Raw genomic sequence first — 20483 nt, 5'->3', positions numbered from 1 at the left:
AGGGGAGGGTGTTCCCCCATTAACCCCTTCCGTGCCCTGGGGATCCCTTCCCGAACCGCGGGATTCCCCCACATCCCGCCCTTGGAATGGGGGGGTTGGGGTGTCCCTCCCTTGCCACGGGGGGGGGGGGTGTCCCCTATTAACCCCGCCCTTGCACTGGGGGGGGGAATCCCGTCCCTCCCCCCCCCCCTCAGGGATTCCCCCCATTAATCCCTTCTTTGCAACTGGAGAAGCCCCACCCTGCACTGGGTTCCCCCAATATCCTCTCCCTTGTAATAGGGGATCCCTTCCCCGAACTGGGGGGGGGGAAACGGGACACGGACAGACGCATGACACACCGCCACCCCCCCTTAGCCCCTTCCACCACATTGAGTGTAGTGGGGGGGGGTCACCGACATCATGAGGGGGGGGGATATGTGTGTGTGTCCCTACCCCTGGGGTTGATATGAGGTGCTCAGCCTCCAGGACCTCAGGAGGCAGGTGGGGGGGCCTGCAAGCCACAGCTGCCCCCCCCAAGCTGGCTGGATCCCCCCAGCCCCCCCCCCCCCCCCCTTGAAATCACTGCCTGAATATTCCCCCCCCTCCCCCCGGGGGGACACCACGGCACTGCCGCAGTGCTGAGGAGGAGGAGGAGGAGGAGGGTGGGCTCTGCTGCACAAAGCCAGGGCTGTGCAGGAGCTGAAGGCCTCTGCGCTGGAGGGCTTGGGGGGGGGGGAAAAGCAGGTGAAGGCAGGGATGGGGGCACCCCCCGTCCCCACGGAGGGGGGGGGCACAAAGAGGTGTGTGTGGGGGGGTCAGCTCAGCTCAGGGTGGGGAACACTCACGCGGACTTCACCAGTGCGGCCGTTGCAGCCTCCTCCACCGCCGTGGCTGAGACACACACACCCCACAACTTGCTGGGGGGGGGGGGGGGGGGGGGGGCGGCCCTCCCCTCCCCAAAGCAGGCAGGAACCACAAAACAAACTCCAGCAGGATTTTCTACAGGATTTCAGGGAACAACCCTCCCCTCCCAGAACAAGCCAGGAAAACAGAGCCCTCCACCCCTCAGCCTTTATTCCCTCAACAAGCAAGCAGGGGACGGGGGGTTTTAATTTTTAATTAATTGGGTTCAAACACAACAAACTTCTCACAGAAAGGGGAGACACCAGGTGCATTCCTCCCTGTCTTTACCAGCTGGGCTTGAGGGTGCAGAGGGGACACACACACACACGTTCTCAGGGGCCAGCCCCGCTCCTTTAGCCTGGTTCTGCAAGTGGGGTGCAGAGAGGGCCGGGGAAAGCCCCAAAATGGGCACAGAGAGGGCCGGGGAGAGCCCCAAAATGGGCACAGAGAGGGCCGGGGAGAGCCCCAAAACGGGCACAGCCCCTCAGCTTCAGCATCATCTCCTCAACCCCCCTTCCCCACCAAAGTGCAAATGCTTCTGCAGCCCTGCAGACTCCTGCAACCCTCCCCGCCTCCTTGCAGATCCTGTGCAGGGGCAGAGGCCACCCCGCTGCCCGTTACCCACCTGGGGCTGAACCCCATTTGTAAAAAAAAAAAAATCAGAAGAAATCCCAGCAGGACGCTGAGACAGCCACGAGTTTTTGTCTCAGTTTGGCAACCCCGGTTATACCCACAGGTAAGCACCAACGGCAGTGGAGCTGCTGCCTGGTCAAGGGTTTAGACCTTGGGGGAAGGAATTTCACTCCCAAAGGAGACCAGAGGGGATGTGAAAGGGGAGAGGGAAGAGAGGAAAAGCCAGTGCCTGCTCGAGGCGAGGGGCTGAGCCTCTCCAGCCCTGCCCCGGCCCTCCCAAGGGAGCTCACCGATTTCTTTTTGCTGTGACCAGTGGAGAGACCAGGGGGCTCTGGCCGAAGGGGAGCCGAGGCGGCACGGCTGGGACGGTGCCCTCAGCCCGGCAGCGGGAGAAGCTGCTGAGCTGACAGTCCCACATTCCCTTCCACAGGCCCACAGGGCATTTTCTCGACCGAGCCTGGGAACAAGAGAGGGAAGAGAGCGATGGGAGAAGCAGCAGGATCCCTTTTCGGGGCAGTTCTTGGGTGGTGCGGGGTTGCAGCCCCTCCTGGAACCCTCCTGTCCCACCAGCAGTGCGTGAGGGTCTGGGCAAGGCCAGCAGGGAAGTCACACAGAGAAGTCTGGCACCAGCATCCTGCGTGGACAAGGCAGGAACCACGCTGTGCTGTGTTATCTCTCCCATTCCTCCTTGAAGACGGAAGGTTATTTTCTCTCTTCCTCACACCACCATGCTGACAGAGCTTCTGCTCCCGTTGCGGTTCCTCCTCCCCACCTAACGCAGCGCTGGGAGAGATCAAGAGGAGGGAGGTGGCGGGCAGCAGGCTGGGCCAACAGCAATCCCAGTTTGGAATCTCTTCGGGGCCATCCCAGCACCAAGGATGACATGAGCAAGAGAGGGCGGGTGCCTTCCTCGTGACAGTTGCAAAAATTCACCCCGCAGAGCACGAGGGTGCGGCGCAGCCACTGTAGAGGCAGGGATGAATGCAGTTAGGCTGAGGTCCAGGCTGTGAGCGGGTTAATGCGTGGTGCTAGACAGCACGGGGCGGGTGTGGGGGGGGTCCCCACACTGCACCTCGCAAGCGCTGCCCATGCTGAAGGTCTGGAGGCGAGTTAGTAGCTTTTTTTTGTAATAACAACCAAATTCGGAAGTGGGAAGGTAGTGTTAGTCCATCCAGGTCGCGCTGCACCAGCTGCCTGTGGAGGGGTGAGCATGTTGGGGGGGGCACAGGCTGTCAGTGAAGACAGCAGGACACTGCAGGGTCCCCAGGTGAGCTGTGACCTCGTGCTTATCTTAAATCCAAGAACAGAGAAAGACAGAAAGTGGGGGTGGGGAAGAGAAACAAAAGGAGAGGAGGTTCCTGGTGTCTCCTGTTTTTATCAGAGCAGAGGCCTGGGGCTCCAGCCCACTGTCCAGGGAAGGATGATCAGCTCTAGTTCTACTTTTGGCTGTTGTAAGCTTTGTGCCGCTGGTTCATGGGGTTTTCTGGAGACTTCATCCACTCCTTCTTGAGGAGCTGCTTGAGCTGGGACAGGCGCATGTTGGGGTTCTCTTGCTTCAGGCGTGGCAGATTGACCTCTTCAAAAGCTGTGAAGGCAGCTTTCATCCGGCGCTCAGGGTGACGGTCCAGATCATTGGCAACGCTGCCGGGAGGGAATTCAGAGGAGACACACGTCAGAGACACCCCCCCGCAGGCACCAGCCTCTTGCTCCTCTCTGGTCCCCTGCCAGCACAACCAAGTGCATAAAGAATAACTTGGGTGATAAAGCAGAAAACCCCGTGATACTTCCCCTACCCACTTCAAATACTCTTCACAGAACAACAGGGCAGGGGACGTGTCCTGCTCTTGCTGTCAAGATAGAAAGTCACAGTCAAAGCAGAAAAAGAAGGCAGTTCTGGGGGAGGGAGTATCTGCAAGAATTTCTTGTAAGGAAAGCAACACCTTCAGAGGAGAGCACTGCTATGATATGGCCACGTACCTGAGGACAGCAATGGCATCTTCAATCGTCCTGGCCTCCACTGATCCTTCCTCCAGTACCCTTCTGTTGATGTTCTCCTCCAAGGGGACCTCCAAGTGAGTCTTCTCCTTCTCCACTGCACAGGGAGGGGGGGGAAAGGGAGAGCCGTTAATGGCAAGTCCAGCCTGCACAAAACCCTCAGAAGAGGGTTTTCCAAAGCAGTCTAAAGAAAGTGCTGCGGAAACTCAGCCAGAGTTAGGTCCCAGTCCTGGAAGAGAAGAGTGGCTGCTCTGCAGCTCTGTTTCTCCACCTCACGGTGACAGGAGGTTTCTTCTTCCCCCATTTGGGTGTTAGTCACAGACACAGCAAAGCACGAGGCACAGAGTAGCTGCAGGCAGCTCTTGCCTTCCAAACACCCTGTCCTTCAGCGACAGTGGGTGAAAAAGGAACAGCCCTCCCTTCCCGCTCCCCAGCCCCCTGCGGCTGTCAGGGCCTTTCTGTGGTACCACCAAACCTGTATCTGCATTCTCCTTCTGCTGCTGGTCTTTTCTGATCGTCTCCTCGATCTGGGCCCTGGTGACTTTGCCCGGAGTGACCTGCTTGGGCGACTTCCCTTTCAGCTTCGAGTCTTCCTCCTCCAGCAGGCGCTGCAGCTCCTTCTTGCGCTCCAGCTGCTCCAGCCGCCGCTTCTCCCTCTCTTCCTGGAAGGATGAAAGGACGAGGTCACCTTTACCCTTACGCCTTCGAGTGGCACAGGGATCAAATTATCCCTTACAGGAGCAGGGAACCCCACTTGAACAGGAGCGGGCACCTCACTTCTGTAGCTAAGGCAGCACTGACTTCACCTTATCAGAGAGGACGGCGGCTCGTTCCCCCCGACCTCCAGCAAGACAGCGAGGGCCTGTCCTGTCCTGTCAGAATAATAATTCCCCTGTCCCTGCCCCATCTGCAACCACATGCTGGCTTCCCCTGATGTCAGTACTGCGAAACACAACCCTGCTGTTGAGAAGGAGCAGGAGGTACCAGCCAGGGCCTGCTGACAATCAGATTAAGTTTTCCACTTTAATTTTAATAAGTGGTTCGAGGTTGAAAGTTCAGCAGTTGTTTGAGACAAGCCAGTCAAGAGGCTGAATGCGTCCTCAGGCCTGGCTCACGCTCTTCCTAAGAGCTGGGACAGGGGATTAGACCGAATCCAACAAGCAATGCGGCTCTTGTGGTAATTCTAAAATGCTCCAGGAGTTTAAGAGCCACTTTGCCCTCCAAGGCCCAGGGAAGAGGGTGACAAGACCATGCAACAGGCCCTTAAGAGCTTTCACCACTTTGGCTTCGAGTTTTTTTCCTCCTCTCCCCAAGCCTATAAGATCTGGCAAAAAGAAAGAAACAACAAGAGAACATCTCTTTGGGGCAGCGTCACATGCTGCAAAGCATTTCACATTTAGGTTAGTTACATGGACACTTAATTATGGCTCTCATCCATTATTCACAGGGATGGCACAACAACCTGATCGAGCGTTAATGGAACGGGTTTACTCAAAGGCAGCTGCACTGCAAAACCACCCCAGCAGAAATCCAACCCGCTGTCTTCATCGGTGCTTGAGTAGTAGGAGCAGAATTACTCGTGTTGGGGTAGGGCCCACTTCAGAGATGGTAAGCAAGGCTGGGGTTTGAGACTCTGTTAAAAAACCTGTAAATCACTCCACAGCTCAAGAGTTTAAAGAAAAACTCACCAAAACACAGAATCAGAGCCCACAAACGCTGAATCAAAACACACCCTCGAGCAGCTGCTGCTTCCCCCAGCAAGGAGCAGGCCTTTCAACCTGGCTGGGAAGGAAAGGGAAGGCTCATCACCCCACTCCAAGCAGCTGGGGCCAAGGATGGGAAAAACGCCATTAGAGGGCTGGAGCCTTTATTTCGACTGGCAGTCTTCAATTTCCTGGTCATTAAGTGCTTAGTGCCAGTGCCTTGAGACACAATGCCCCAGCAACTGGACCATGCATGATTTCAAAGTGCAAACTCCCTTATTTAAGACACCAGCTTTCCCGTCAGGCCTCTCCCTCTTCTAGTAAAGGTTGAGTAAACAAATGTACTCTGTCTCCCAGATTACGAGGGATTTCGGCCACTTTTGGAACAGGAAAGGTGTCACGAGAGGAGCGGGAAGACAATCCTAACCTCCTAAAAACTCATTCAGGGGGTATACCTGGGCGAGAGCAGCCGTAGGGGCTTTGTCCACCCTCACTCAGCAGAGTGCAGGATAGCTCCAGCTCAATGGGATCTCCAGCTCAACCACCGGCCTCTGCTTGCGCAGCAGGCAGTTTTAAGGAAGAATGCAGGAGAAGCCCCCAAACTGGAGAGATTAATGTGCCAAAACAGGAGGGCCACAGAAATCACTGAAGGTTGAGCAGTCAGGGAGAGTAAGCCATTTAATTAGATGTAAAGCACATGCAAGAGAAGCAGCACTGCGCATTCAGGGTACTGGTATTGTGCCTAGAACACAGGCTAGTGCAAAGAAACTGTCCCCATGCTGCTCGTCCCAACTCTGAGCTTCTGGGGTGACTGAAGAAGGTACCACAGAGAAGGTGCTGGCATGGTGAGCACCTCAGCAAGGCTGCAGGCGTGGCTGTGGTTTGAATAATTCAGGAGACTGATAAGGAGTGAATACACAAGTACTAATGACCTAAGGGAAGGGAGCAAGACATTTAAGAACAGAAATGTTATTTATAGTTAGAGAAGATTATCTTTTACCCCTGCTTATTACAGAAAGGGAACTGTCCTCCAAGTCAGCTAGCTCAGCAGCCTGTCTCACATCACACAGCCCCAGCTGGGACACCAACACATCTGACAGAGCAGAAATTCAAGGATAATGCTCTGCTGCTGCTGGCTCCTTTCAAACAAAACTCTCCAGAGAGGACACATCCACTTCACAATGGGGAAAACAGAGGCACAAGTGGGGTGCAGAGCCTTCCTCCAGTACTGAGTGCTGCAGGGGACCTGCAGCTACTCCTCTCCCCCAGCTGCTGGGGTAAGCTACTCCCTGCTCTGGCATTTACAATTGAGTTTCTATTTGCGGAAAGTAAATAAGCTGGCACTGCTACTAATTTGTCACAAGACCTGCAAAATCTATGTGCTCAGGTTTCCCCCAGCAGCCCGTCACGTTCAGGTCTGCTCTGCACCTTCCACGGTGCTCAAAAGCAGCAGCTCTGAGCCAATCCCACATCCCAAGGGGCCTGAAGCTGTCATTTTTGAAGACTTTTCTCAGGTTGGGCCAAACCAAACGAATCTTTATGAATCAGCTTAAATGTTCTGATGAAAGGGACGCTTGGATTTGTCTAAGTGAAACATACCGCAAAGCTATTAGAAAACTGGAAAGGAAATTAATAATGTTCTCCCTCAACATTGCTGCACGCTGCAGGGCACCGGGGGGAGCAGCGGGCGAGATGTTTTTAACCGGACACTTCTGTTCCCAAGGACCTGGGATTTAAAACGCGGGTTTCCAGCCTTGCAGAGAACTGCCTGAGCAAGGAACAATTAATTAGCTTTCAGAACAGCTTCCCACCTGCTAGACAGGAGGAGAACCAGGTCCCACGCACATGGCTTTGAGAGGAAGCGGTCAATTGAAGCAGCAGCGCTCCCAATCAACCTCTTTGCATGAGGCCCCGAGGAGGGCTGGAGAGCGTGCCGCCAGCCTGGCGAAACACGCCGCTTCTCGCACGGCAGAAGGGCAAAGCGATGCAAAAAAATGACGCAGTCAGAAAGCAAGCGGGGCATAACCAGCCTGGAGTATGTCTAAGTGCTCGCTGGGCTCTCCGAGGTACACCGGAGCTTTGAGACGGGGTCAAACATGCCCCTTCCGTCGCCCACAGGCAGTCAAAGCAAGCATCAAAGGGATACAGGAGCCTGAAAAAGTTGGGTTTGGGGTTTAAAGCCCAGCCTGGTGTTGTCAAGTGTTTCTCTGCTACACCTCTCTCCCCTGCATTGCTCATTCAAACCATCAGATTTCAGTATTGCGTACCTGGTACCACGCAGCCGTCCTCCAAAGGAGGAAGAACAGTCATTTGACCTGTCTCGCATTTTATCTGAATAAGAGCTGGTGCTCACAGCTGAGTAATTCTGCACTGAATCAGAAGCGAGGGGGGGGGGGAGAGAAAGTCACCACTCGCCTGTCTGCGATACCACTGCAGCTGGGACCTGTCGGTACACGAGCCTGCCAGCCCACACCCCGCGACCGAGGCTAACGGGAACGAGAAAAAGCATAAAACTCGCACCAAGAGAGTCCTGGCTCCCTCGTGCACCATCTGCACCCTTCTAGCACAAGTATTCACCCTGCACTGAACTTGAATCTTTCCCCAGGCCCCGCAGCACAAGTACAAAAAGCCTCCTCATTCCCACATCACTCGCACACCCTCCCTTCACCGTTCCCGCCGAGGGCACCGAGCAGAGCTGCGGGAGGGGCCTCTGCGGGATGGGGGCTGCTGATGCTGTGATGTGCTGGGCAGAGAGAAAGGCACAACGGGGTTCTGAGCCGCTGCTGAGCAAGGAGGAATTGTTTTCCTGGCATACGGGCGCCCAACAAAGAGAGCCCGGGCGAAATACAGCCTGAATGGGGAGAAAGGCTTGGCCTCCCTCAGCCAGACAGCCCCAGCGAGAGTTTGGGAAGGAGACTGGGAATTTGGCTGCATCCTCTCAGCAGACACCTAGGCTCCAGCAGCAGTCCCAGCCAGCAAGATCTTCCCGTGCGTGCCCACAGCAGCTAATCCCAAGGTGGGCAGAGAGAAGCAGGTCTGACATCAGCTGCGAGACCTCTGTCCTCAACAGATACTCCTCTGGTCCTTTCTTCCCGTAACGCTCCAGCAGATTTAATGGTTTGTCACCCTTCCAAGCCTGCCCGCAGCTTCACCCAGGACACACGTGCGTCCGTAGCTGTTTCACCACCAGACACACTTTAGCTAATTGCACGGAGAAAACCCCACTGTGATCAGGCTGAGGAGGAGTGCTGTGCTTTGAGCCGCAGTCTAACCTTGCGTAGGAAGAGTGGGAAGGGACAGAAAGGATGAAAACACCCGAACGTTAAAAGAAAAGCAGTTACCTAGGTAAAACCCTGAGTCTTGCATCCAGAAGGATGAAGATTTTGTGCTTTCCAGCCAGAGCTCTCCAGGGAAGGTAACAAGCTGTGACTTGAAGTGCCAGAGGAGGAATACACACATCGCAGGCTGGTGATATCAGCTCAGATGTTCCTTTATGCATCACAGAGCCACCAAACGAGTGTCACCCTCTGTTAGCAGAGGACAGTTGCTCTCAGAGCAGGGGGTGATGGCGCTTAAAGAAACCCCAGAACGCAGCAAAAGCAAACAACAGGACAGTCGTCTGGTGACAGTGAATCTCACGGCGGCAGGCACCGCATTTTGAACATTAAGCTCCACTATGCTTAAGTATTAACGCTGACGTGCATCGCTGCCCCGCCAGCGAGGCCACCAGCTCACCATGCAGAGCCACGGAACCCTGGAACAGCAACAGAGCTCCGCACCCTCATTTCACTGAGGCTCCAGTGGTCGTCTGTGGGGGAAAGAGATTAAAAGGGGTGCGTGGGTTTGGTCTCGGCACGTCCCTGAGGCTTTCAGGCACTCCTGCCTGCTGGCAGTGCAGGAATTCAGAGGTGCTGCACGGGTGCGCTGCAACACCGTTAATGTGTTACTGCCATCGCCCGGAGAGCTGGGGAAGAGCTGGAAAAAGCGGCTCAGCGCTGACTGCGAGGTGCTGAGAGCATCCTCCTACACACACTGCCATCCCCTCCTCCGGGTGCTGCCGCTGAGAGCGACACGAGTCCCTCCTGCAGCATATGGCCGTGGCCAGCAGCGCTATTTCCATGCCAGCACCACCCGCGAAACAGCTACTTCTCCGGGGAAGTTTGACTCCTGTGTGAACAGTTTGGTTTCTGTCCTTCTCTAGGATAAGGATGGAAAGTCATTTACAATCTGAGTCACACATTCCTTCCCTGACGGGATGCGATGGGGCACTGGCAGCTTCTTCCATTCTCTGTAGGGATATTCCAGCCTGATGACACTGGAGAAGCCGCCGAGGAAGGTTTCACTGATTTCTTTTCCCCCAGCAACCCACTCGTTCCTGTCTGTTGGCCACTCATCCGCCTAAACAAAGCCCCAGCGTTTGCTTAGGTTGTGGCAGTGCCTGCGTGAGGCTCCCACAGCAGGGAGAGCCCCTGTTCAGGTACAGTTAGACTCGGAGCCTTGCTAGCAGGACAGCTCCTCATCCGAGCAGAGACTTTTGCTGCTGCGAGCTGCACATCCCTGGGGGGCTTTGTGGGAAGCGAACGCACTAAAACACAGCATTTGGGTGAAATTCAGACCTAGAAACTACAGCTATGATGATGCAGGGAGAGGGAACGGCTGAGGTGCTGAAACTGCCTCAGTGGTTTCTCTCAAACCCAGTCTGAGGCTCTGGGATGAACCCTGGTTTTCCAGTTAGCAATTCCAGCTCGTGACATGGCTCCCCTCTCCAGACTCCCATGCCCCTTTGCCTGCAGGAGGCTGTTTTGGAAGCCCAGTCAAATAGGTCACTGTTGGCCAAGTCTTAAGTAGAGCAGTAATAAGTCCTTGTTCCAGGAAGTAATTAGGCAGCATTACAGGATTGCATGGGGGAACAGCACACAGGACTCCAAATTCCAAACGTCAAGACACATATTAGGGGTGAACTCACACAGATGTACACAGCTACCAAGGTCACAGGGGCGCGCTGGCTCCCTGCCTGCCCAGCCAGTGTGCTCGGGTACCAACACGCAAAGTTCAGTAACCACTAAATTCACAGAGCAGCACAAACCCAGTAACCCCATAAATCCCATTTATGTCATCAGTAGAAGCCCTGTCTGCTTAGCACAAGGGTGAAGAAATCATTTCGGAAGAGGCAGCTAAGTTATCACCAACTGCTTCCGGAAAAAATCCACAAAACCGGAAGGCAGATTTGTCTAATGCTGATGCAGGACACTGTTAAAAACCAAATAACCCAGAAACGAGCACTGAAGTGCTCTATTTATTGAGCACTGAGGAAAACAGACACTGAGGGCAGAGCAAGGTGGTAAGAACAACCTGGAGAGATCTTTTGAGGGACGTGTCCTGATGTAGGGCACACCAAGTTAGGGAGGAAAAAAACCCCTTTGTAATCCTTAACCCTGCTAATTTATTTTTCCTTCTCAAAAATGAAAGAAAAGTTAAGAAAGGAAAAGGAAGAAAAAAAACCTAAAGAACTACTTGGTTAAAAATCAAGCTCTGCAGCAAAGTTCCTGATCTTTTACTTAATTCAATTTTAAATGACTCTGACAATAAAGCTTTTACTGCCTCCCTCAGGAAGTCAGCTCTAAGATCCACCAGATTTCCGAATTACACATCAGAGCTTACACCTACTCCCACACTCGGCTTCTTTTAGCTCCCAGAGAAGCCACTAGTTCCAGCTCTTTTGCCTGAAACTAATTGCAGGACAATGTGCAGAGAGACAGCTACAGCTGGGGGACAGAGGAGGAGAAACAACCCTTTCCGAGCAAGCCTGGCTCTCCCGGGCTTAGCAGAGGACCAGCTAGCAGATCCCCTGGTACCTGACTAGCCATTCACCTTCCTTTGTTCCTTCCTCATCACGTGTTTGTCTTCATCCTTCCAGTAGGCATCTTCCAGCTCCTGCTGCCGCTTGGCATCGGCTGCTGCCTTTGCCTCAGCTTTCCTTGCACGGGCAGCAGCCGACTTGGTATTTTCACCCTGGAACTTCTTGGGCATCACTCTGTGGAGAATAAAGGAGGTTCAGATCCTTCTCCTGCCCAGGATCTCGGGTTCACTGTCAACCTGGGAAGCAGGAACAGCTGGAGTTCACACCATGAAAACCCCCTGTTCTTATTGCCTCGCACTATTTCGAGATCCCAGGCAGAACCGATCTAGCAATCTCCCAACTCAGCCAGGAGGAACTGTGCTCACTCCACCCCAGATCCTCAGCAGGGGACAGTCCCTCCTGCCGATTTATTGTGCTGCAACCACACGACAAATCAAGCTCCTGGGTTCCTGGTACCAAGTAAAAAGCACCACTGCCCTGCAAGACAAAACACTGTCTGCTGCTGACTCAAAAGGAAGCTGAGTGCTTTCATTATGCATCAACAGGCTCCGAGGGGAATTCACTGCTGCCAGCAGAGGAGGGTGAACCAGCACAAGTGCTGTATCACACCCCCTGACTGCACAGAAACAGCCCCGGGGCCCCGTTTAACTTGGGTAAATGACCACGCAGAAGTGCCATATTAATTACCCCTACATTGTCAGGGTAGGAAAAGTCCTAAAAACCAGCCAGAAAATTAACTTGGCACTATGAGAGGCCCTTCTTAACAGGCTGCCCATGCAGCCACTGCATTCTTGATCTTAAATCTTTACTTCTAATGGCAGAAAACTATTTGCTGAACAAGAAACAACAGAGGAGAGCTGCTGTTTAGGGCCATCTGCTCGTGACCCAAACTTTTTAAAGCCTGGGCTGGACTAAACCCGTTCTCCTCCCCAAAACGTGCTCAAACCCTTCGTGAAGTGCACGACCTGGGCTGGTCCCCTCGGGGCAATGATGCGCGCGGGATGCATCGCCCATCCCAGGGGCTGCTCCTCCAGCCCCGCACCCGGTGCCAGCCCGCCCCGAGCCGCCCTGCCGGTCCCTGCCCAGGCCGAGCCCCTTCCCTGGGCAGGACAAGCGGGGCCCTGCCCCACGCCAGCGTCCCCAGCATCCCACATCATTTTGGGGTGCTACAGACCCCCCCCCCTCCCCACGGCACGGCCCGCCCCCCCGGCTGCCCCTCCGCGTTTGCTCAGGAAAGGGGCAGTTTTCCCCCCTCCATCCCCTCCCCAAATCCCCGGCCTCTCCCCTCAGCCCCCTGACCTCCCCCAAAGCCCGGGCCTGCCTCCCCCCTCCCCAACCCTTCCCCCTCCCCTCAAATCCCACCCCCGGCCTCCCCCCTGCTCCCCCCCAGCCCTTCCCCTCTCCCCCCCGTTCCTCGCCGCCCCCCCGGCCCGTTCCCTCCCCTCAGGCCGAGCCCGAGGCCTGAACCCACCGCCCGGGCCCGGGCCCGCTCCTACCCGGTCCCCGCCGCCGCCCCGGCCGTCGCGCACGTTGCGCGTCACCGGTGGTCGCTACCGCCGGAGGGGCGGGGCGGGCGGCGCCGGAGGGACGCGCATCCCGCCGCCGCCATCTTTGCTGAGGGCACGGGCGGCTTTGCCCGTGCCACCGGCGGTGGCGGGGAGCGGCGGGCCCGGCGGAAGCTCCCGCCCACGGAAGCGCCCGCAGCGCGGCGGGAAGGCCGGCGGGGAGCGCGGACTCCGCCTGCTGCCGCCGCCGCCCCTGCCCGGCACAAAGATGGCGGCGCCCCCGGGCTGGCGGCTCCGGCAGCGGCTGTGGGCGGGGCCAGCTGCACCTGGGTGGGCGGGGACTGAAAGGGTGTGAGTCGTTGTCCTCTGAGTGGGCGTGGCTTAACAGGGCGGGGCCTGTTGTCACCTGGTGGATTTATCAGGACAGAGCCCATTGTTATCTGAGTGGGCGTGGCTCAGCAGGGCGGGGTCCCGTGTCATCTAGGTGGGCGTGGCTTAACAGGGCTATTAGCTGGGTGGGCGCGGCTCTGCAGGGCAGAGCCCATGAGTGGGCGTGGCTCAACAGGGCGGGGCCCGTTGTTGTGGGATGGGGTGGGGCTTAGTAGGGTGGACGGTCACTTGGGGCGGGGGCTTAGCAGGGCGTGGCCTCTGGCCATCTGGGGGGAGCTGCGTTTAAGAGGGTGGGGCCCATTGTCACCTGGCTGGGTGGGGCTTATCCCCCACCTCCTCCTGCCCCACTTTGACACTGCCCCCCCCCCCCCCCCAAGAGGAGTGGGCAGCCATGTGTGCATTGTCCCCCTCCCCACCCCCCCCACGCCCCCCGCGGCCCCCCCAGGACAGGCTCCTCCCTGGCAACGGCTCCTCCTTTATTGGGGACCCCAGGACAGGGACGTGTGTGTCCCCCCAGCACCCTACACGTGGGTCTCCTGCAGCAGGAGGTCGGTGGCAGTGGGGGGCTTGGGGGGGATACAGGGGGGGGCATCCTCCCTCTCCGGCCTCGCCACCAGTGCCTGGGGGGCTTCGCCCTTGCCCAGGGGCTCTTCCCCGGGGGTCTTGACACCCGTGGGGGCCACCGAGGATGTCTGCTTCGTGATGTCCCACCACAGCACGCCTGGGGGCAGCCGTGTCCGCTTGGTCAGCCCTGCTGGAAAAGGGGGGGGGGGGGGGCAGGGGCGCGTGTCATGGAGGGGGGACACACACACGACACCCCCAACGCTGCGTCACACCCCTTCCCGGTCCCCAGCCTCACCTGGCAGGGAGCTGAGCAGGACCCCCACCGCCACCGTGGTGAGGGTCCCCAGTGCCCCGTAGTACAGGTAGGAGATGGCGTAGAAATCCCCCAGGATGGCTGGCCTGCGAGGGGAGGGGGTCAGGGACCCGCAGAGACAGCGGCGTGACGTCACAGGGATCAGGGGAAGCGGCATGACATCACAAGGAACAAGAAAAATGGTGTGATGTCACAAGGAACAAAGGAAGTGTTAATGGCATCACGAGGAACAAGGACAGCAGTGCGACATAACAGCGAAGAGGGAAAGTGGTGTGATGTCACAAGGAACAAAGAAAATACTGTAACGTCACAAGGAACAAGGACAGCAGTGTGACATAACAGTGAACAAGGAAAGTGGTGTGATGTCACAAGGAACAAGAAAATGGTGTGACATCACAAGGAACAAAGGAAGCGCTAATGACATCATGAGGAACATGGACAGCAGCGTGACAGAACAGCAGAGAGGGAAAGCAGTGTGACGTCACAAGGAAAATGGTGTGACGTCACAAGGAACAAGGAAAGCAGTGTGCCATCCCGGCAAGCCCCCCGCGCTCCCTGGGCCGGCCCCCCCCTCACCGTGCTGGTGCCGGCGGGTCGTGGCGGGGGGGCAGGGGTCCCAGCAGGATGCTGCGGTTGGCGCCGGCACTGCGGTTGTAGAGCGGGCAGAGGGCTCCGGAGGTGGGCAGCACCCCCGCGGCCGCCGCGCTGGGGGGGTACAGGGTGCCCCCCACCGCCACCCAGAAGGAGAGGGCGAAGCCGGTGCCCAGGCCCCCCAGCACGCCCTGCGGTGGAGGAGAGGGGTCCGCACAGCCCCAGGGGGTGGGGTGGGGGGCAGGCTGTGGGGGGACCCCTGGAAAGACACACCACCCCCCCACACCCCAAAAACCCCAACGCCCTGGAAACACACACACACACACTCCCCACCTCAAAAACCCCAGTGCCCTGGAAACACACACACACCCCCTGCCAAAACACTAACCCTCTGGAAACACACACACACACCCTCCCCACCTCAAAAACCCCAACCCCCTGGAAACTTTCCCCCCACCTGCCCAAAACCCCAACCCCCCCGCCCCCGGGACTCACGGCCGTGCTGCACATTGGTAGGAACATGCCCAGGACAAAGGCCCCCAGCAGCGGGCCGCTGATCACCCCCATGACGGTGAAGGAGCCCTGGAAAGTGGGGGGGAGGGGAGGGGGGAGAGTTCTGCCCCACTGCCCTGGCTCGGGGGGCTCGGAGGAGGAGGAGGAGGGGGAGGAAGGGGCTTGGCTCTCCCCCAAACCCCCCCCAGCCGCTGCAGCCCAGCCAGCTCGAGGGCTCTCTGGCAGCCAGCGGCGTGTGGCCGCGTCCCACTCGGCTGGGCAGAGCCGGTGGGCACGGCTGGGGGGGCAGCGGGGTGACCTTGACCCCGTGGTGGGTCTTGTGGCGCGGCACGGCACGGCACGGCTCACCTGCAGCACACCGCCGCCCAGCAGCGAGGCCAGAGCTGCCACCGTGATGCACGAGGTGCCGTAGATGAGCGCTGCGGGGGAGACCGGGAAGGTTCAGCACGGCACGGCACGGCACAGCGTGGCACAGCACGGCATGGTGCGGTGCAGCATTGCACCGCACAACACGGCATGGCACAGCGTAGCACAGCAGGGCACGGTGCAGTGCAGCACGGCACAGTACATCACAGCACAGCACAGTACAGCACAGTACAGCACAGCATGGCACAGCATAGCACGGCACGGTGCAGTGCAGCATGGCACAGGACAAGGTAGCTTGGCACGGCACAGAGTGGCACCATGCTGGGCACCATGGCATGGCACAGAACAGTGCCATGCAGCACAGGATGGAGGGAGCACGGCATGGCGTGGCATGGCATGGCATGGCACAGCATGGCACGGCACGGCACATCATTGGCTGGGCTAGCATGTCACGGCATGGCACGGGATGGAACGGCACAACATGGCATGGGATGGCACAGCATGGCACATCACTGGCTGGGCTAGCATGTCACGGCATGGCACAGGATGGCATGGCACAGCATGGCATGTCATGGCACAGCATGGCATGGTACAACATGGCACAGCACGGCACGGTGTGGCACAGCATAGCATGGTACGGTACATCACTGGCTGGGCTAGCATGGCGCAGCGTGGCACGGCAAGGCATGGCGTGGCACGGCATGGCATAGCATAACACAGCAAGGCATGGCACGGCACAGCACGGCACGGCTCCCGTGCCCACTCACACAGCCCCTTGGAGATAAGGGTGAGCCTCCGCGGTGACAGCGTGGGCATCCTGGGCTTGACGAGGTCCTCGACGGTGACGGCTGCCATGGCGTTGATGCTGGTGGAGGCCGTGCTGTGGCGCGGGCAGGCGGCAATGCTCAGCCCCAGCAGCCTGCGGGGGGGGCGGGGGGGGGGGTCCCCTTGGGGCGAGGGGTGCCCCAGCCTCACCTGAGGGTCCCACTGTAGGCACAGGCCAGGAACAGCCCCGGCACCCCCGGGGACGTCTCGAAGATGTCAAGGACCAAGTAGGGCATGTACTGTGGGGGGACATGGCTGTGTCGGCGGGGGGGGGGGGGGGGCAGGACCCTGGGGGCCCCCGCGGCAGGGCTGGGACAGGCACCCAGGGCTCCCACCCCTCCCGCCCTCTCGCCCTTCCACCTCACTGCCCTCAATTTGGTGCTGGAGAGAGCAGAGCCGCAGGGGTTGGTACCTGGTCGGGGGCCGAGATGTAGCCAGCGAGAAGCGGGTCGCAGTCCTTGTAGAGCGCAAACATCACAAGGCCACAGGCCACCGCGCTGGAGACGATGCAGAAGAGCCCCACTTGATTCACCAGCAGCGCCCTGCAAGCACAGGGTGGGAGCACGCCCGGCTGAGCAGGGCGGCGGGTGCCCTGCGGGGTGCAGGGGTGCAAGGTCCGTGCAAGGCTGCAGGGTCTGTGCTGGGTTGCAGGGTCTGTGCAAAGGTCCGTGCAAAGGTCTGTGCAAGGATAGAGGGTCTGTGCAGGGGTGCAGGATACGTGCAAGGGTCTGTGCAAGGATACAGGGTTCATGCAAGGGTCCGTGCAAAGATACAGAGTCCATGCAGGGGTGCAGGGTACATGCAAGGATCTGTGCAAGGATAGAGGGTCCATGCAAGGGTCTGTGCAAGGATACAGGGTCTGTGCAAGCGTCTGTGAAAGGATACAGGGTCCCGGCAGGGTCTGTGCAGGGGTGCAGGGTCCATGCAAGCGTGCAGGGGCAATGTAGGGGTGCAGAGTTTGTGTGCAGGGGCAATGTAGGGGTGCAGGGTCTGTGCAGGGGTGCAGAGTTTGTGCAGGGTTGCAGAGTACAGGGTCTATGCAAGCAGACAGGGGCAATACAGGGGTGCAGGGGCCATGCAGGGGTGCAGGTTTCCTGAGGGGTCCGTGCAGGGTCTGTGCAAGGTCCATGGAGGGGTGCCAGGACCATGCAGGGTTGCGGGGTCAGTGCGAGAGTTCAGGGTCCACGCAAGCATGGAGGGACAATGCAGGGGTGCAGAGGCTGTGCAGGGTCCGTGCAGGGGCGCAGGATCTGTGCAGGGGCTGTGCAGGGATGCAGAATCTGTGCGGGGCCGTGCAGGGGTGCAGAAGCCCTGCAGGGTCAGTGCAAGGGTGCTGGGGTCACACAGGGGTGCAGGCACTGGGTTGCAGGAGGGGGACAGGCAGCCACCCCCCCCCTCCCCCCCTCCATTCCCAGAGCATCCCCTCGCCCGTGTGCCATCCCACGCCGAGTGGGATCCTGAGGATCCCCGCGGGACTCACATCCTGGCCTCCCTCTCGGTCCTGCAGGCCACGTAGCGCTGGACCTGGGCTTGGTTGACGCCGTACATGGAGAGCCAGACCAGCGTGCCGCCCAGCAGGAAGGTCCAGACCGTGTACCGGCTCCGCGGGTCCGGGTTGAAGCTGGGCACACCGGCATGCCACCGGGAGGGGGGTGAGCTGGGTCTAGCACCGACCCCCCAGCACCCCCGGGACGGGGGGGAGCGGGGTCAAGGCGCAGCAGGGTGGGAGGGACTCACTCGCCGAAGTTCACCCTGGAGCCGTTGGCAGCGATGCCCAGCACCCTGGCGGGACCCCCCACCAGCAGCACCCCCCGGATGATGATGGCGATGAAGCCAGAGAGCATCACGAAGACCTGGAAGACGTCCGTCCAGATGACAGCCTTCATCCCGCCCTGCGCCAGACGGAGCCGGGAGTGAGCACCAGGGACCCCTGGGGACCGCCCCGCACTCCCCCCCCCCCCCCCCCCCCATTCCCACACGCACTATGGTGGTGTAGAAGGTGCAGATGATGCCGGTGGAGAGCAGGGACGCCCAAATGTCCAACCCGGTCACTGAGGAGGAAGGGAAGGTGCTGAGCAGAGGCCCAGGGTCTAAACGACACCGGGGGTGGGACAGGGCTGAGATGTCCCCAACGCTGTGACACGTTGGGGAGCAGCCCCCACCTCCCCACCGAACCTTGGTTGAGGATCAGGGCTGGGGCGTAGATGACGATCCCCGTGTACAGCGTCTGTGGGAAAAAGAGGGGGGGGGGGGGGGTCAGCACCCCGTCCCACCGGCACTGCGGGCGCCGGGAAGGTGACGCCTGCGCCCACAGGGACAAGGATGAAACGTGACGGTGCCGCCCAAGCATGGCGCTGGGAAAACACCGAGGTTTTCATTCCAAACAGGGCTCCCGCCGGGAGCTGTTTGCTTTGAGTCACGGAAAACACGAGCACGGGAACGAGGACGCTTCCCGGGGGGGGAGCTCAGGGCAGCACCGGCACAGCCGGATCCAAACCCCCACCGAGTGCCACGTCCCCGCCGTCCCCATCCCACCCAGGCACCGTGGCCACGCACCGTGGCCACCACGTACTGCACGGTCCCGCACAGCCGGACGCTCCTGCTGAACCGCCGCTCCAGGTACTGGGGACAAGGACAAGGGAGCGCGTCGGGGCTGGCCCAGCATCGGGGTGCTCCGGGGGGTGCTCCGCAGCAGGATTTATCCTCCCCCCCCATGCCTCCCCGTGCCCACCTCGTAGGTGCTGGTGAGCCCCAGGCGGTAGAAGATGGGGAGGAAGAACTGAGCGGTGAGCAGCGTGTTGAGCAGCTGTGCCAGGCACATCCAGAGGAATTTGGCTCCGTAGCGGTACGCCTCTGCCGGCACCCCCAGCACCTGGATGGCCGACATGAAGCTGGCCGAGAGCGAGAGCCCCACGGGCAGCGCCGACATCCGTCGTCCCCCCGTGAAAAAATCCTCTGAGGTTTTCTGGCCGCCTTTGGCGAGGCCGTGGAAGAGCCCGATGCCGGTGGAGATGAGTAGCATGAGGCCGAAGACCCCGTAGTCCCAGAGGCTGAAGGTGAGCCGCTCCGGCACCCACAGCTCCAGGCTCCCCGGCGGGGCCAGCGTGGCTGCTGCAGGGCACCTGTGAGCAGACGGGGACGCAGCACGCACGGCTAAGCCAGGGCACGGTGGCACCGGCACATCCGAGGGTGACGAAACTAGAGGGGGAGAAAACTCCGCGCAGTTATTGCCCGACATCCGACGCACAGCAGACGGGACCGAGCACGGAGCAGAGAGCGTGGCTGCCACCCTGTCCCATCCCGTCCCATCCCCGTCCCTGGGAAGGTCTGTGCCGAGCAGCCGGGAGGGTGTTTGGCTGCAAAGGACAGAGCCCGGAGCTCTGAGAGGGACAGTCAGAACTCAGCAAGGGAATTGCCCCAAATACCTCCCGGTTTGGATCCTGCAGGGAGAGGAAAGCAGCAGCACCCGGTCCGGCTGCTCCAGAGCACATCGGTCACCGGCTCTGTGGCTCCAGGGAAGCGTCGGCACCCGAAGGACACGGCCGTGAGGGAGAGATCCCCCCCAGCCCCGACCAGCACAAACAGGGAAGGGCAGAGCCGCTGCTGGAGCCGAATTTATCTCCAACCCAAAGGACAAAACAAACCAAAGCTAAACCTTTACCCAGAAAAAAAGCAGCTCGTTTGCAGGCAGCTACCCGCGGCCCAGCAAGCACCCGGTGCTGAGGCAGCAAGGAGGAGAGCAAGGGGCTGCCTGGTGGGGGGTCCCTGGGGATGTGGGGGGTCCGGCGGGTCGGCGGAGGCTGCTGCGATGTCCTCGGCGGGCGTTGAGGCGTCGGAGGGGCGAGTGGGGCCGTGGCGAGGGGCCGGCGGCGCCTCGAGCTCCTCCAGCCCCGTGGGGCGGGCGAGGGCGGGAGGCAGGTTCAAGGCGTCGGGGAGGGACCCTTGGCGGGGAGGATGGAGCCGGCGGGGGCCTCATCCATAACCCCTTCCCTCCCGCACAACCCCAGCCCCGCTTAACCCTGGGCCACCCCGAGCGGCGGCACGGCAGCCCCTACCCCAGTGAGCTGGGGGGCTGCTGACCCTTTGTGAGCGTGGGGATGGCGGGAAGGCTCTGGCCGTGGGGAATATGTGGCCTCTGGGCGTGGGGCTGGTCCGGCTTCCTCATTCCCTGGCACAAACGGTGCTTTGTCTCGCCCAGCCCCTGGGCAGGTTTTGTCCCACGGTGATTTCCTCCCCACCCTGCCCTGAACCCCAGGGATGAGCCTTGGGAGCGGGGGTTGGCCCTGACGTGGGGACAGAGCCACCCCAGGGTCACCGTCCCTGCCGAGGCATCACCGTGGGGT

At 59.6% G+C, this 20483-nt stretch overlaps 2 protein-coding genes across 2 annotated transcripts; both read right to left on the bottom strand.

Annotated features, from left to right (window-relative positions):
• Positions 1-1080: 1080 nt before the first annotated feature.
• Positions 1081-12765, bottom strand: CCDC124 (coiled-coil domain containing 124). Its single transcript, XM_042794644.1, has 5 exons — positions 12570-12765; positions 11085-11247; positions 3986-4172; positions 3493-3607; positions 1081-3156 (listed from the first exon to the last, which is right to left on the bottom strand). The coding sequence occupies exons 2-5, from the start codon at positions 11241-11243 to the stop codon at positions 2952-2954; spliced, it is 666 nt and encodes a 221-aa protein (XP_042650578.1). The 5' UTR covers positions 11244-11247; positions 12570-12765; the 3' UTR covers positions 1081-2951.
• A 662-nt stretch (positions 12766-13427) lies between these two features.
• On the bottom strand, positions 13428-20057 carry SLC5A5 (solute carrier family 5 member 5; the record flags this gene model as incomplete). The annotated part of the gene is made up of 15 exons (XM_042794241.1): positions 13428-13722; positions 13828-13931; positions 14422-14627; positions 14932-15018; positions 15298-15368; positions 16083-16195; positions 16291-16379; positions 16553-16682; positions 17621-17761; positions 17878-18032; positions 18124-18191; positions 18316-18367; positions 18697-18762; positions 18872-19338; positions 19802-20057. Coding segments are annotated over 15 exons (2238 nt in total), but the record flags the coding sequence as incomplete, so codon positions are not given.
• Positions 20058-20483: the final 426 nt, after the last annotated feature.

The sequence above is a fragment of the Tyto alba genome, unplaced genomic scaffold (assembly GCF_018691265.1).
Source record: "Tyto alba isolate M040663 unplaced genomic scaffold, T.alba_DEE_v4.0 Super-Scaffold_20000042, whole genome shotgun sequence".
In the NCBI taxonomy this organism is placed as follows: domain Eukaryota; kingdom Metazoa; phylum Chordata; class Aves; order Strigiformes; family Tytonidae; genus Tyto; species Tyto alba.
Note: the sequence above shows the minus strand (reverse complement) of the source record. Positions and strands in the feature narration are given on the sequence as shown.

Bases quoted from the DNA above. Each gene is read 5' to 3' on its own strand.
- CCDC124 (XM_042794644.1), bottom strand. From the start codon at position 11,243: ATGCCCAAGAAGTTCCAGGGTGAAAATACCAAGTCGGCTGCTGCCCGT. The intron at 3,608-3,985 runs GTTTGGTGGTAC...CTCCCTGTGCAG, and splicing joins GAAGGAGAATGCAGATACAG to TGGAGAAGGAGAAGACTCAC. The intron at 3,157-3,492 runs GTACGTGGCCAT...CCCTCCCGGCAG, and splicing joins GATGCCATTGCTGTCCTCAG to CGTTGCCAATGATCTGGACC.